Here is a 15,712-nt window from a genome sequence, read left to right as displayed (position 1 = left end):
CAGCAAAATGAGGTGGTGCTTTGCGTCATTAGATAACCGCCTGAGGTAGGAGGACGATGGATGTGCCTCGGTGAGCCTGGATTTTCACTTTCTGCCTGACGCTGGACATGGAAACACCTTCATTTTTTCCAAAATCCCTTGGTGTCCTTTGCTGTCTGCCCAGGACGCCTTTTGGGAGCGTCTTACAGTAATCCGGCCACGTGAGCAGGAGCAATGCGAGGGTTGTCGTAGTTGAACTTTGCTCTTGGGTGGTCTAGATGTGAACTGTATGACCCGAGAGCATTGCCAGGTGGATATGGATATAATCGTCACTAAATTTTTCATAACGGATCCTTTTGCTTCCTTACAGGATTGTATTGTACCTTTGTAACAGATCTGTGACGGGTTTGCTTCGTTAGCACCCAGAGCTTTTCCAGAGAAAGGGCCCTTCGTGGGTGGTTTTCCATAAAGCCACATTGTTCTTCTAGAATGACGTGGGCTTAATGCAACCTAAAAAGTTTTTTTTTCACAGCCGAAGTACAGACAGAGGTTTTTTATAGCTGTGGTAACCCGTTTAATCTTGCTTCTTACACAGAATAATGCTAATAAAAGAAAGATCAGCCTTTCTTAGTCCCAGCCATACTTTCAAATGACAGACCTTGGAAATTTATTCAAATATAAATGGCAACATATGGTTTTATGTGGTGGGATTTGATTTCAGCATTCGTCTTGGATTTTGGCCAATCTTCAGGCTGTAGGCTTCATCTACAGTTTCACTCTCTTTAATCTTCCAGGGTAAATTATATCATTTCATGAAAGTCAGCTTGCTGTCTCTTGAAACACACATGTTCCCAGCACTGACTCATCTGATGATAGTGTGAAATATCTGCGAGCAGCCACTGAAAGCCGCAGGTTGTTGTTGCTTTTCCTCTTGCTATCAGCAGCCCGGGGCTACTTGTGTCCCAGGATCGGCAAGTCTCTGCCGGGGCTGTATCACTTCAGGTTGTTCCTTAATTTAATTAGTCAGCCATAAATAGCTTGTAGTTGTTTATGTCAGCTTTTCTCATCCATGTGGAATGGTTTACATTAGATTTCCCAGAAATCAGTCCTTCTGGCTTTTATTGTTGAGTGATCATACGCAGCATTGTTATGTTTGTTTCCACAATACATGATTTTGTTTAAATCGGCTCCATTTTTTTCTGAAGTGGGTACAAGAGAGATGTAATTGTTTAGAGCTCAAAGTTGAGATGAACCAACTTTTTTTCTTCTCTTCTGTTGACTCTTAACTGTTTCATGGAGAGGGAAGAGTACAGAGAGCCCTGAAAGTATTTGCAGTTGTTTGGACTGAAATACCATCCCATTTACTATAGTAGGAGAAAAAATGGCTTGGGATAATAACGTAGCGGTGAGTGCATCTAAGCAGCCTGCGGTGCAGGTGAAGGGGAGGGCTCCTCGTGTTTGCTTTGACTAGGAGTTGGATCAGACCCAGCGTACACCTCCAAAATCAAATTATATCGGCGGGCAGCTGCTGCCTTTGATCCTCACAGTGCCAGTAGGTTCCTGAAACTCAGCCAGATTCTGGTTTTCTCTTTCACTTTTCCTGATGGAGGTTGGCCTTTTCACAGTGTTTCATCTCTTTTCCTCCTGAAGGGTGTGTTGCTCCTGCATGGAAGCATGTGTGTCCCTGTTTTCCCAAGGATGCTCTTGGCCTTTTTGGATTTGATATGAGTTTGACTGTTGCTTTGCACAGCCTAAGGCTCTTCTCCAGTGCACCAGCTCTCGAGCCACCCCCTGCAAAGCCAACGCGCTGGGAGGCTGGGGCAGGGCCTCGCTCGCTTGCCCTCTGTTTTTGTTGGAGCTGCTCTAACCATCAGCAATGTGTGTGCGGTGTTTGGGCTTTGATCTCCCAGCAAGGTGATTCCTGATGCTGTAGGGAGGCTTTATGAGGATTACTCCTGAAGAAAAGCCTGAGATTAGACTGAAGATTCACAGCCTGAAGCTGAATGGCAGTGGCTCTCCAAACTCACCCATCGTTTCGGTGTCGCAGGGACCCCACCTCTGCTAAGCAGAGAGAGCGGCCATGCCCCTTGCACAGCGACAGGCCAGGCAATACCAAGGAGACTTGCTCCGTCCAGGCGTGGGTCTGCCTCGGCTTTGTTTTACTCTGTCTTAGACCTTAACACGTGTTTTATGGGCCTAGTGGAGCAGCCCACGTAAAGTCATATAATGCTTCAAAACCACTTTCATGGCATAGGGTGTAGAGAGAGCCAAGTCCTTTGGGTTTAATATCTTTATAATTTGCTTGAGCAACAAACATAATCTGTTTTTCATGAGGGTGCACACTTTGTTGTTTGTGTTTATTCTACCTTGAGAGTGTTTAAGGTTCAGCTGGAAGCATTTAAATACAGCTTTAGCAAGTGTTTGTGCCTGCCTACCAGAGGCTGCACGAGTGGGGGTTGCTGAGCCTGCACCGAGCCCATTAGTTGCACCTTGTGGGATTGTGGCCGTGAATATTGATGGTAATGTTAGCAGGTAGTTCATCATAACCGGTGTCCCTGTCCTCTCACAGAGATCCAGTGGCAGAATTCACACTGACGTCAGGTACTGACCACAAATACCTGAATAATAACCCAATTGTGGCAATTTTGCTTAGCAATGACAGCAGATGTATCACATACACCACAAAAATGTTTTATTCAGTCGTAACAGACAGCAGAAAGCGTGGCGAGAGGTCACCCAGCAGGCCACTACTCGCAGTGCTTTGCAGATATCGTGATCAGCCCCATTTAGGTCCCGCTAAACTCTGTGTGACTTCAGTGAGGTCTGCTCGGTGCCTTAATCTTTGTGTAGGTACGTGCTATAAGATAGACGTGGTTAGAAAGAGGAAGCTGATGTGGGAATAGTAATAATAATGCATACTTTGTAGAGAACTTGCTTTTTGGGAGTATCTATAAAACCCAACTGGGGATTTGGTCTTCTTGTGGAAGACGCAAATACCTATAAAGAACTGGCCCCTGCCCCAGGGAGGTTATTTTCTAGAGAAGCAGCCAGTGCTCCCACCAATCCTTAATTACCGTTCGTTGGCTCATTTCACACAACTACTGTGCCATGAGTTGGCTCTTAAGGGAAACAGCAGCTGATGTCTCCGAGGGGTGTGCTGCTTGGAAGCTGGCGGACCCTGACCGGACAGCCCGGGTTGGACGTCCCACTGCTGTCGCCCCTGCGCCCGATCAGTAGCACCCAGTGCTCCCGGGACATCGGGGTTAAGGAAGGAAGGAGCCTCTTGGGTTCCCCAAGGGTTTTGTTCCTCAGCAGAAAAGAAGTTTCAGTCCTCCAGATGACCGGACTCTGCTTTTCAGGACCTTTAAGAGCAAAACAGCTTCCTCTAGCATTTTTTCCTGTGCCTCTGCAAACGGCATCTGAGGAGGGTGAAGCTGGATTTAACGCTGTTTGTGGATGGATGCGCCTACCCAGGCACTTATGGCTTCGTTTGGAAGAGCAAACCTCTGCTCTTCCTGCATTCACCGCTCAGTTTGACACCAAAATCCAGCAAGTGAGACGTCAACTCATGGTGCGGGGTACAAGGAAGCTCCCAGCGGATTTGGGAACATGTGGGACCCTTTGCACTGCCCCCATCACCTCCCATCTGACCGTGCTGGGGCAGTAGGGCTCGCTGGCACGGCTGCGTGCGGGCTGGCTGTGTGCACCGGCTCCTTCCCCTACAGCTCGGGTGTTCGGTGTAGTCCGTTCACGTGGGGATAGGAAAAGTACCCCAAATGATGCACCACTGAGGAGAGTTGCAGTTGCTACGTGGGGAGGTCAGGGAAATGGGCGCACCTCCTGGTGCTCACCTCTGCTCCCTTTCGCTTTCCAACTTATTTAGTGATTTTGGTGTGGATTACTGTAGATCGTTTGTGTGCTGAGAGAAGTAGGACTGAGCCAGAGAAGCTACTGGGAAGTAATAACATTTAAACAGTGTCCTGAGACCTGCTTTATCTTAGATCTTATTTCTCCCTCAAGTTGCTTGTGTTTCCTGCCAACACCCCTGTATCATGGCTCTGTAATTCTGACCAGCTGATAGTTACGCTGCTGTACTTCACTCCTCATTTAGCTGGTGATAGTTTTCTTTTTTTCCTCCCTGTAATTTGTTCTTCTTCCTAATTACATTGTATTACAGTGGAAAGCCAGTTCTGCACTACGAAAGAGGCTGAGTCTTCCTGTGGCATAGCCTGGTGCAACTCGTGTTGCTTATGTTCGTGCCATCAGTGGCGATGATTACATTTTTTTGGGGGAAAAAGACATACAAAGAGTTATGTTGTAATCGTACCTGACCCCTTGGACTTGCAGCACAGGTGTCCACCTGTGATTCCTCCACTGGATTTGTCATGAAGAAGAATTAACTAGAGGAAACCTGGATGGAGAGGTTCTGAGCAAGCAGATGAGCTGCTTTTTAAATGTTTTTCGTACTCTCTTTTGCAAGCTGTTAGTTTTAACAAACACATCGTGATTCTTTTGTAGGTTTGTGGAGAGAAACAGCGCTTTGAGAAGCTGATGGAGCACTTCCGAAATGAAGACAACAACATAGACTTCATGGTGAGCGCTATTTATCGTCAGCAGACTTTGGTTTCAGTGTTCACTGTGTCTGGTCCTGCCGTCGTAGGCAGCGATGTATCTGCCTTCCGATCCCTGGCCTAAAATTACCATGATACAGATTTTTTTATTATCCAAACTACATAATGTGCGTTTCATTTTTAGCTTCAGTTCAATTCAGTTACCTTCAAGAAATGCCTTGTACCGTAGTGAAGGTAAGAGGAAAGTGGTCTTTCGGTTGTGTGCGCTATTTCACTGTGGCAAAGCAGCAGCTTCTGCAGTATCAAGATGCCTGTTCTGTCCGTGTGCCAACATCTGCAGAGTCACAGACAGGGAAGTGTGGGAGAGACTCGCTGCAGCTGCTGTCTGTCCTTATCTGCTGATAAATATAGCAGTGGTTTGCAGCACTTTTGGTTCCTCAGTGTGCATATGCATGATCGCTCACCAAATCCACTTCCCCTGGAGCACAGGAGGGAACGGCGAGAGAGGAAGCTCTGGCTGGCACCCACAGACACCAGCGCCAGCTTGCACGTTGGCATCACGTGAAAGGCAGAGGTTGTGACAGTAGGGACGAGCTAGCTGGTTTTGTGTCCAATACCAAAAGTACTTCCACATCCTTTTTTTTAAAGTCTGTGGCAACTGAGTGCTTGTGTCAGAAGTGTGAGAAATTTAAGTCCTATCTTTAATTAGAAAACAAATGCTGGCATGGTCGGTGTAGTCCCCCTTGCATTGCTTGTGCTCAGTGCCTCGGATCTGGCGTGGTCCTGTTTTGCGTTGAGAGCAGAGAAGGAGGGCTTCCCTCCTGGTCACACTGCTGGGTCTGCTGAGGCCTCTGGTAAGCACCTGTGACACTTGATACTCTTTTAGTGCTGAGCTTTGTATCAAAGACCTCTTTCTGCCAGGTATTAGGTGTTAAATCAGCCAGTGCGGTGTTTCCTACAGGCTTTGAACACGCCAGTGTCAGTGGCTTGCAGACCTGATGGCCAGGCCAGGCTCGCACCCTTGAGGGGACAGCAGAATAAAAAGGAAGTGGTATGAGCAAGATAGGATGGCCTCTTTCTTGTATTTAAAAATTTAAAAAAAGTTACAGCGATCCCTGCAATTTTACTCAAGTTAGCAGGCCGCTCTCTGACACGTTACAGTTGGTTTTGGTCCTCGTTACTGCAGTCCCAGTAAGGACATGTTGGTATCACAGTATACATTAAGTATTCTCAGATGTACATACAGTTTAGTCTGTAATGTAACAGAAAGATTTGTCAGTCCTCAACAGCCGACTCTTAGTCATTTTTCCCGTGCTCACAGGGAGGGGTAATCGTGTTTGGGGAGTGGGAGAGTAGCACAGCTTAGTGCAGTCTGGAAGCAAGACGGTGGCACCAGCCGATAGCCGGCCGCCTCGCTGTGAGCTATGGGATTTGTCCACTGTTTTGGTTTTTTTTTTAAAAAATCATCCCTCATCTTTAATTAAGATAATTAAATGATGTATTGTAAGGATATAATAGGGAATATGTATGTGAGCGTGTGTCCGTATAAGCCTGGTGAGCTGTAAATATTCAGCATGCATCTGGACGGCCTGTAAGAACTGTAAGAAATTTCCCTGCTCCTCTCAGGCCATAGGTTGAAGGTAGTGGTGAAATTTGCTTGAAAAAATATAAATACAGGCTTTTTCAGGACTTGCCCAAATACTAATAAAGTCTGCATCTTTGGGCTTCTTCCACCAACTACGGGCTTGACTGTATGACAAGCCTAAAGCTAGAAGAGAGAGCTCATGACAAACGATTTGGCAGATCCGCTCCTTCTTGTCACCATCTGGCCCTAACGAGCTCCGCATGCTGATGCGAGCGCCGGCCGCCGAGCGGGGAGCGCCGCGGTACCGCCGCTGCGGGAGCCGCCGGGTCGCACCGGGGCGCGCGTGCCCACGGCAGACATCGCTCCTTTCCGCAGGACGGGATAAAGCGGGTGCCAGAGCCCAGGCTCCCGGACGTAACGTTAAAGCTCGGGTAATTCAAGGAGTTGCAATGACTGAACATAAACAAAGAGCTATTCCTGCAGGACCTGGCTTTCACGTTGCCCTAAATGGAGAGCTGTCTGGGAAGCTCTAGCTGGAAGGGGCCGCAGTTAATTGCATGGATCAACAGGGAGGAAAGAGCAACAAAAAGGCAAAAGTATGTTAGAGAAGGTTCCTGTTGTTGACATTGACTTACTTCATTTTAAAAGCAACTTTCTTAGATTAGTTTTCTTTGACTTGATAAATTCCTTAGTTGTGTATGTAAGGATCTGAGAAAGGAAATGAGAATTTGGCCCTAACGCTGCGAGAGCCAAAGCAAGTTTAACAAAAGCGCTTTTGAAATAAAGGTATTTGGCTCTGGGTGATTCGAGAGGACAGCAGGGTTCAGCTGGCGAAGGCCAGAACCAGCACTAGGAGGAACCAGGGTTCATCACAGGATCTGCAAAGGGTCCTGCAAAGACTTGAAACCTGAAGTTCGGTTTCCAACAGCCTGGATTGGGTTGTTTGTGTAAGATACGGGTCCACACCAAGAGGTGGGGATGAGGTATCATGGGAGCTCGTGGATGAGTCTTTGGACTATCTTCCTCTCCTCCTTGGGGTTATCCCTGTTACCAGTCACACAGCTTTGCATTATCTAGGTTTAAAGTCCCTATCTAGGGTCAAAGTTTGGAAACAGTGGTTAAAGCTGGTCAGGGACTACATGGGAAGATGTAGCTGAAAGGTTTTGACTGATCTTTGTTGTGTCCCTGTGGTCCCAGTTCCTCCAAAGCCAGGCAGTACCGGGCAGTTCAGCCAGGAAAGTTTTTATGGCAGCTCAGCGGCTGCTGGGAGCTCTGGCTGGAAGGAGCAGCCCGGGGCATCCCGGCCAGAGCTGTAGTCAAAGGCAACCATGCAGCAGATGCCTGCTCATGAGTTTATCCTCTGGGCCCTACAGCAGATCACAGGGAGTTGGCCTTCAGTTCTTTCTGCCCACAAAATGACCCAGAGATGTGGGTCCTAGAGGCTTGTCCTGCAGTAAAATCAGGTTGCTTTGATTTTATCTTCTCTCAGATTCGTTCTAGAACTACTAAGATACTTCCCAGATATGTTGAGAAGCTTGGTACTACCCTGCTGCAGCACTGCTAGCGGGATAGGGTTATGCCCTTGAGAAGCCCAGCAAGGAGTAGACAAATGCTCTCTTAAAGCAGCTCAGAGGGCCACAGCCATGATCATCTGAGCTGAAAGAGGGCTGGGGAAACTTGTGCAGAGCAGGATTTGGCCATGCCTTACGTTCAAGTAAAGGGCAAACGTTTTGGGGTTTGTAGCCCGATTCCTGCCGCTCTGCAGGAGGTTTCCCCCACCGCTCATACCGCTTATGACCCGCTTTTTCCTTTCCTTTGCTGTGTTGGGACGTGTTTGGATGCCAACTCCTATGATCTGGTCCCTTGTTCAGTTACCAAAACCACAGCTTTGGAAATATGCTTTCTGCAAACAACAAAGCGCCTTTTGTGAAAGCCCCATTTCCTAAGCTAGGGGTTCCAGTTGCAAAATTAATCTCACTTTTACAGACCGTTTCAGAAACAGCATTGTTTTCTTAAGAGCTTGTGTGCTTGTATGATGTCTGGCCGTGTGAGCTGGCATGGAAAGCGTTTCTGCTCACCAGCACGCAGTAAAGGTAGACTCTGCAGACATGACTTAATCTCTGGAACCTGTGTTTGCCTTTATCACAGCAGACAAACGCCCCTAAGCCCGAATCCAGCACCGGCTTGGAAAAAAGCTGCAGAAGAGCGGATCACAGTTTCCCCTTGTAGTAACCTCAAGGAAATGTGGTTGTTCGTCTGTGTCTGACCCACGGGGCCCCAGGAGAACCCTGCGCCCGGGGCTTTCGGGGGGCAGCCAGGGCTCTCACGTGCAGTGATTCTCCTTGCAGGTGGCCTGCATGCAGTTCATCAACATCGTTGTCCACTCCGTGGAAGACATGAACTTCAGAGTCCACCTCCAGTATGAATTCACAAAGCTTGGCCTGGATGAGTATTTGGATGTGAGTATGACCCGGGTCTCCACCGCCTCGCAGCGTGGGTCCGCTCTCCTGGCGGGGCTGACCTCTGCATGGGGCTGTGGAGGGTCCACGCCACGTCCCCCAGCGCCGCCGCTGCCCGGCCTAGCCTTAAACCTCCTTAAACCCCCTCACCCAAGAGCTTTCGGGAGGGCATTGCAGGGTTGTCCCGCAGTCTCTGCTAAAAATGCAGTGCCTTGGCCGCTGACTGGGGGCTGTGGCCTGGAGCCACCCCTGCAGAAGGAAAATCAGCTGCAACTCACTGCAATTACAGACTGGCAGCTAAATTTGTAACTTCGCCTTATAACAAAGGGAGGATGAACCGCAGTCGTCCTCGCCCACGCCACGTCCCTGATGTCCAGCCACGGGCTGCAGGCCTCGCGTAGGCCCTGGCTCAGGTGCTGCCCGTGCCCCCTCTGTCTCCGTGTGAAAAAAATCCTCCTTTGAGTTTCCTCCTGACGGCCAGGTGTTTTCTGGCATCCTGTGGGAAATGCTGTCTTTCAGAAGAAAGCTGCTTATATATTTCCCTTTCTGTATTTTTCTCCCTCTCCCTGTCCCTGCCCTTGGGAGCGCACACATGAAAACAGTGCTCGTGTTGACGAGGGATTGATTTGTCCCTGCTGACTTCTGCTCAGCAGTAACCAGGGGAGAGGATTTTTACTGTCTGCAAGAAGTATTTGTACGTGGCGATACCGAGCACGGGTCTGTTTGGGGTCCCAGGGTGGCACAAACCCTGCAGTCCATCGGGAACAGGCAGAGCAGTTCAAAGCGTGCTCTGATGTTATCTTTGGAGGTAAAGCCTGCTCATTTTGAACACGGCACACCCAGCATGAGGTCAGTGAGCAATCGGAGGATTTGCTCTGAGCCACGCCACCGCTTTGAACCCAAACACAAGCGATGGCCTCACCTTTGCCTACCGGCCACTGAGCTGGTGGCCACCGTGGGTGAGAGCGGGGCCGGCCACCCGCCTCGCTGGCCTCGCACCGTCCCAGGGCCAGGTGGTGCATTCAGAGCTTGCCACAACCAAGCAGCAAGCACTGAGGAAAGCAGTAGTATCCTCTGTAGTAACAGAAGATAAGATGCTGCTTAGCTTTATTTGAAAGCTCTGGATGTTTGGTCTTCAAAAATGACTGTTTATCACTTACAACCCCAGCTAACGTTAAAATGCAGTGTGTTTTCTTGGGCAATGGAAGTGGCCTGAGCTCCCACCGCTCTCCCACCCCGTTTGCTGTCTGCGGCCCTCTTGCTGCGAGGGGCTGCCAGTGGGGAGTGACGCCCTTGTCTTCTTGGATTTACAGAAGCTGAAACACACAGAGAGTGACAAACTGCAGGTGCAAATTCAAGCTTACCTGGATAACGTTTTTGATGTGGGAGCTTTACTGGAGGATGCGGAAACCAAGAATGCAGCCTTGGAAAGAGTTGAAGAACTGGAAGAAAACATTTCCCATGTTAGTACCAAACATTGTCACCTTTGTCTCTGAGGTAGTTCAGAGCCTGCTCTGTGCATGGGCTTTGCTCCTGCCCATTTCGGGAGGTGGAAGCACAGGCACAGCGGGGCTACAACCTTTGGGCTGAGGTTCGCTTAGAAAAAGCCTTAGTACTGCTGTACTGGGGGAATAATCAGATATTTGGCAAATGAAGGAATTCAAGAGATTTCAGGCAGGTAAACTTCCTGGGTGCTTGCATGCTGTGTTATGAACCTCATATTCTCCATGTTTTGGTTAACAGTTGCCCTGCTTGCTACAAAGATTTGTTCATAAGCTGTTTATTGACCTGATGAGAAAATGTCGTCTTCTATCATTTTATTTACTTTCCTATCTAATGCAATCGCCAGCTTCTTATAAAGGAGTAGCGTTGGTTTGTTAATGTGGGGCTTGGCATGCCGTTTCTGTGTACACCGAGGGACGTTTGCCCTGCGCTGCACCGTGCCTGCCCGTCTGAGCGCTTGCACGGCTGCGGCTGCAGTGCTTGCACACCTTGACAGCATCAGCCCGTGTATCCCCCGAAAGCTGCAGAGAGCTGGGAGGGGATGCCCACCCATGCCGAGGGCCTGGCGGAGCAGCGGGTCGCACCCCCGAGGCCCTGGCACGGCTGGTTTGCAGCTTTGGAGGCTTCAGCTTCGGTTCGGTTGCGGTTCCAGGTGGAATCACTCGGTGCGTGCAGCCTCTGCAAAGAGTTATCTTACGAGCTGGGAAAGCTGATTTGTATAGAAATTGCAAATTCCTCAGCAATGCAGTCCTGATAAATAGACCAGATAGCCATCCTGTCTGTGTCTTAAAACACATTACCGGGCTCAAGAGGTACGGGCTGTTTTAAGTTTAAAATGTTTTCCATACTTTAAAAAAACCATGGAAGTAATGAAAACATCAAAACAGAAGTCATTCTGTTACCATTCTTGTGGCCCTCACTCAGAATCAATACATTCTTAAAACAACTTGCTGTGCAGTATTTGCCCCTCCGAGGCGCTCTTCTGCTAGAGGGAAATTCAGTAGAAATGGCACCATTTGCTTGATAGATCTCCTTTTAGCTGTTTAGAAACTTAATGGTTGGCAAATTTTTAAGGGCTTGCTTCTGATCTCGTTACATAAACTAGACTCATCCAGGAATATGGACATAATTTTCTGTCATATGTTGACAGAAATGCTAATAATAGAATTGCAGAAGTTTTATCTCAAAAACACAGCAACCGGTGCCACCTCGCCACCTCTGCAGCCTCGCCTGAGTCGGTGTGGTTGGTGGTGGTGGAAAAAGCCAGCAAGAGCAGCAGGGCTTTCAGAGCCCAGGTTTGAAGGGCTGGCAAAAAATAAATCAAAAGATCATGGGGCAAAAAAAAAAAAAAAAAAAAGAACCGTTTTCTTTCATTACTCATCAAATTAGCCTCATTGTGAGAGGTGATATTTATAGGTTCCACCATTTCAGGATCTGTTGGTTTTGCAACAGTGCCACTGTGGTATTCTGTGGGGGTTTGGGGTTTCAGATCAGACTGAGCGTGTATGAAAATAATTGCATTTTAAGTGCTTTATTGTAGAGTAGGCTCTCCTACCTGGACAGGTTCATAGCTACCCTCCAGCCAGGTTACCTGCTGGTCGTAGCTGAAGGATGACATTCATCATCAGAGGAACCGTCACCGGGACATTAGTGCCCCCCGATCGTCCACAGGAACCCTCCCGCTTTCCAAAAAAGACCTCAGGGTTTGGTGGAATATCAATAATTCACTACGCACCTCTGCTCCAACGAGCATCCCTGACGTTTTGGTTGAGAAAACTAGGTATCCACTTACATAATGTATTTCTCTTTTGAATGTTAGTTATCGGAAAAACTCCAAGACACGGAGAACGAAGCCATGGCAAAGATTGTGGAACTGGAAAAACAGCTTATGCAAAGAAACAAAGAACTGGATGTGATTCGGGTAAGCGTGGTGGGAAAGCTCTGGCTGGGTGCCACGCTTCAGGGTAGCGATCCCCTGTGTGCCCTGTGTTTGGGAGGTTATGACTCTTTTAATGGGCCAAATGACATCTGTTAGCTTCCTAGTTTTGAACCTAGGACAGGTTTCAAGCAGAGTTACTAGTGTGCGCACCCAAAGATGGACGTAAAACTCTGAACACACCAGCAAATCAGTGGATGAGACAGGTACATCTCATCATTCAGGTCTGTAGCACCTGTGTTCGGAGTTTTGCACCTGTGGTTGGCTGCGGAGGGGTGCTGGAGCTGGGCCTGGAGTCTTTCAGGCTTGGGCTGCACAGCAGCAGGACGGGAGCAAGTGCCCTGTGTGTGCGCTGCCAAGTGCAGCCAGCTTTCTGTGCACAATCCAGCCTCGTTCCTTCGTGGTGTACAAACTTAAGAACAAAAATTATTAGTGTAATATTAACTAATTTCAGCCTAAATGTTGTCCCAAAGTGTGGTGCTTCTAGGATTCCTTTGGAGAGTCTACCCTGGGCACTTGCAGGTACAATCTCCCCTCCAGATGAGGAGCTATGTTCCCGTTTCCCTTTACAGGTCAACATCTGCTCGTAGGTAGAGCAACCAGCAAGGCATCAGATACTCTCTGTTAAAGTCAAAATCGAGGTAGCATACCTATACTATATGCTTAAGACTAGCATAAGAAATGGGAGACGTCATGAAAAAGTGATGATGAGAAATTCTGCACCCCCAGGCATGGGTGCCCACAGGCAAGACTTCTCCCAGGACTCAGTCCTGTGCACAGCCTTGCTGCTAGCTTGGGAGGAACACAAAATGAATTCTTCCTCGCCAGTGAAGGCATATGGTTTGCCTCAAAGCTCATTGTAAGATACTGCCCCGTGCAGTGGCGGTCCCGTGTCAGGCTGTTCTGTTCCTGGTATTGGTGTTCTGTTTTGTGAGTGCAAGTGCAAATTCCTCGTTTCTGTGGCATTCTCAGGAAATCTACAAAGACGCAAATACCCAGGTTCACACTTTGAGAAAAATGGTGAAGGAAAAAGAAGAAGCCATCCAGCGACAGTCAACGCTGGAGAAAAAGATCCATGAACTGGAGAAGCAGGGAACCATTAAGATCCAGAAGAAAGGCGATGGTGACATCTCTATCCTTCCTGTTGCTCTGGCCTCTGGGATGGTGCCAGCAGGGTCGGAGGCTGTGGCTGGCACATGTGTCGCACCGGTCGCTGGAGCTGCATCTTCAGTACCATTGCCACCACCTCCACCACCATTACCCACCTTAGCAGCGCCATCTGAGGCAGGTAAGAGGCATTTTGTCCCAAAGAGGTGGGCTGCCCGGGAGCTGGAGGTGCAGTTCGTTGTGCCAGGGACAGTCGCAGCATCCTTACGCTGACGAAACCACCTCTGGCTGTAATGAGCCTGCAGGTCACGGCACCTTGCAGCAGCCGAGGATGCTGAGGTGCCCCAGCTGTGTCTGCATTCTTGCTGTCTGGGTGGCTCCCATGTTTGTCTGATCCTTTTCTGAACCTTTCAGCTGATAGAACAAAATAACTAGCTTCTTCCACTAGGGAAGTTCCCTCCTGTGTTAATGCACTGAAGTGCTTTGGTGAAGGGTCCAGCCAATGCTAGGGCCAGTATAGTGGTGGACAGGAGATGTGTAGTGGGGGACAAGGTGGATATTGTGACTTTTTCTGCATGTGCTTGTGATATTTCGATCAGTGTTCATGGCAATACCTTGTTTTTCCTTCATTTCGTAGTGCAAAACGGTCCTGTGTCAGTGCCGATGCCGCCTCCGCCGCCGCCTCCACCGCCGCCTCCGCCGCCGCCACCTCCTCTCCCAGGTCCGGCTTTGGAGACGGCTCCTGCGGCTCCGCTGCCCCCCCCGCCGCCGCCGTCGGCACCCCCCCTGCCCGGGACAGCCTCTCCCACCGTGGTCTTCAACTCAGGGCTTGCAGGTAAAACGCCCACGCGTCTCCCCGGCGTGCTGGGCATTGCTGGCAAAGGAAGCAAAGGCAAGGTCAGGGCACGTCGGCCAGAGCGGGCAGGGTACCGAGGTCGCCTTGTTACTCTTAATCACCTAAATAATAGCCATTATCTCTTCCTGGTATTGTACTTAGAGGGGTTTATAAAAAGAAAGAGCATTTATCAACCGAATGGTTTTGGTTTGTTCTGGAAGAGATGGCTTCTTGAGTGAAACTAAAGCTATCGCCAAAAATATTTTTCAGACACGATCATTTTTGGCTTTAAGCAAACGAAATATGGTTTTGAAAGAAACACAAAGCTTCATGGTTTTGCTTTCTTCTGAGAACTTGAAGAAGAACTATCCGCACAAAAAAAAAAAAAGGCAAACTTTGTGTAATTTTTTGGAAGGAAGAAAAATTTACTGACCGTCTTTAATCGTGTTTTTCTGCATTCTCTGATGTATGCCGAGTAAGTCAATGCTAATTGGTATCGCACCGCTCCCCCGAGGAAATCTCAAGAGCATGGTATGAGTCCGGAAAGAGAAACCGAGGAGCCTTCGTTAATAGCTTTGGGGTTTTTTTTTTGAAAACTGGTTAAGTATTCCAGCCTTTAAAGTTTCTGAAAGTGGAAAGCATCGTGGAACTAGAGGGTCCCAGGGCGTACTGAAAACAAAAAAAGCCCAAAAAGCATGACACAGCTGAGGTTACGGGCCGGTCCCTCCCCAACAGGTTTGGCAGAGCCGGCGGTGGTCCCGTGGCGCGCAGTGCCGAGTGGCAGCGGGTGCGGGATGTGGCCGTGGCTCTGAGAAGCCTTCGCCCAACATCCTTGCGGTATTATCTGGGGATGGGAGCGGTGGGGGAAGCCCTGCTTCTGCGCGTGGCTCCCCTGAGCCTGCACCAATGGCAGAGGCAAGCCCCCGCGGCCGAGCTGCTTGCTCAGGTGCTCAGGTGAGATGCCCAAAGCTGCGTGGGGTGGATATTTTGTTCTTCAGCGGCTTAGGAGAGTGAAAGCACCGTTTCTTGATACGATAGCTGCACAGAAAGGAGTGTTTCTCAGGGCAGGAACCTTCTGGGTCTGAAGGGAGTCAGTAAAATAACAAATTTTGCTTTTCTGACTGTTACTAACATTTTTTTCTCTGTTCTTTCTGCTTCCTGGTAAGACGGGCCAATCAAGCTCTTCTGTAGGTTGCTTTCTGCTAAGTATTTACCCACCTCCCCGCGTTTCCCTCTGTGCTGTGCTGTGTGTGTGCCCGTGGGCTCGTGTGGGCGACGGGGCGGCAGTGGGGAAGGGGGAGGCTGGTGCTGGGGCTTGCTGGTCAGAGCCGGAGCTGGAGCACGCAGTAGCTTTGGGGGTGCTGCCAACCATCAGGATTTGGCACCCGGGAGGCCCTGATTCAGCAAAGCACTTCAGCAAGTAACGAAGACGTGCGGTTCCTTCTGAGCCGCCCTCGAGCGCGCTCTCAGCACCGGTCGCGCCGAGCGTGGCTTTCCCCAAGGAGGGCAAGTGCTGAGATGCAGCAGCTTTTGCTGGCCGTGAGAACCCTCTGAGGGGTCTGGTCCCCAGCCGCGACCGCATCCCCGCTGTGCTGCGGCAGCGGCGCGGCTCCCAGGGATGTCACCTTGCCAGGGCTCTGTAGCGGAGGAGGAAGGGAAATTTTAAGAGATTTTTATTAGCTACATCAGGAACTGGCCCACAAGGCAGTTAGCTTCCTTTCCTGTCCTGGAATAACC

The 15,712-nt window shown here is 49.4% G+C and overlaps 1 protein-coding gene across 8 annotated transcripts in view; it reads left to right on the top strand.

Annotated features, from left to right (window-relative positions):
- The window catches only part of FMNL2 (formin like 2), a 152,689-nt gene that overhangs the window by 122,299 nt on the left and 14,678 nt on the right, over positions 1-15,712 (top strand). For all 8 annotated transcript variants that reach the window (XM_064450935.1, XM_064450931.1, XM_064450933.1 and 5 more), the window contains exons 10-15: positions 4,498-4,572; positions 8,484-8,594; positions 9,908-10,057; positions 11,917-12,018; positions 13,006-13,321; positions 13,778-13,975. In XM_064450935.1, coding sequence (XP_064307005.1) covers positions 4,498-4,572; positions 8,484-8,594; positions 9,908-10,057; positions 11,917-12,018; positions 13,006-13,321; positions 13,778-13,975 — 952 coding nt within the window. The remainder of the gene's footprint in view (positions 1-4,497; positions 4,573-8,483; positions 8,595-9,907; positions 10,058-11,916; positions 12,019-13,005; positions 13,322-13,777; positions 13,976-15,712) is intronic.

The sequence above is a fragment of the Phalacrocorax carbo genome, chromosome 5 (assembly GCF_963921805.1).
Source record: "Phalacrocorax carbo chromosome 5, bPhaCar2.1, whole genome shotgun sequence".
Lineage (NCBI taxonomy): Eukaryota > Metazoa > Chordata > Aves > Suliformes > Phalacrocoracidae > Phalacrocorax > Phalacrocorax carbo.
Note: the sequence above shows the minus strand (reverse complement) of the source record. Positions and strands in the feature narration are given on the sequence as shown.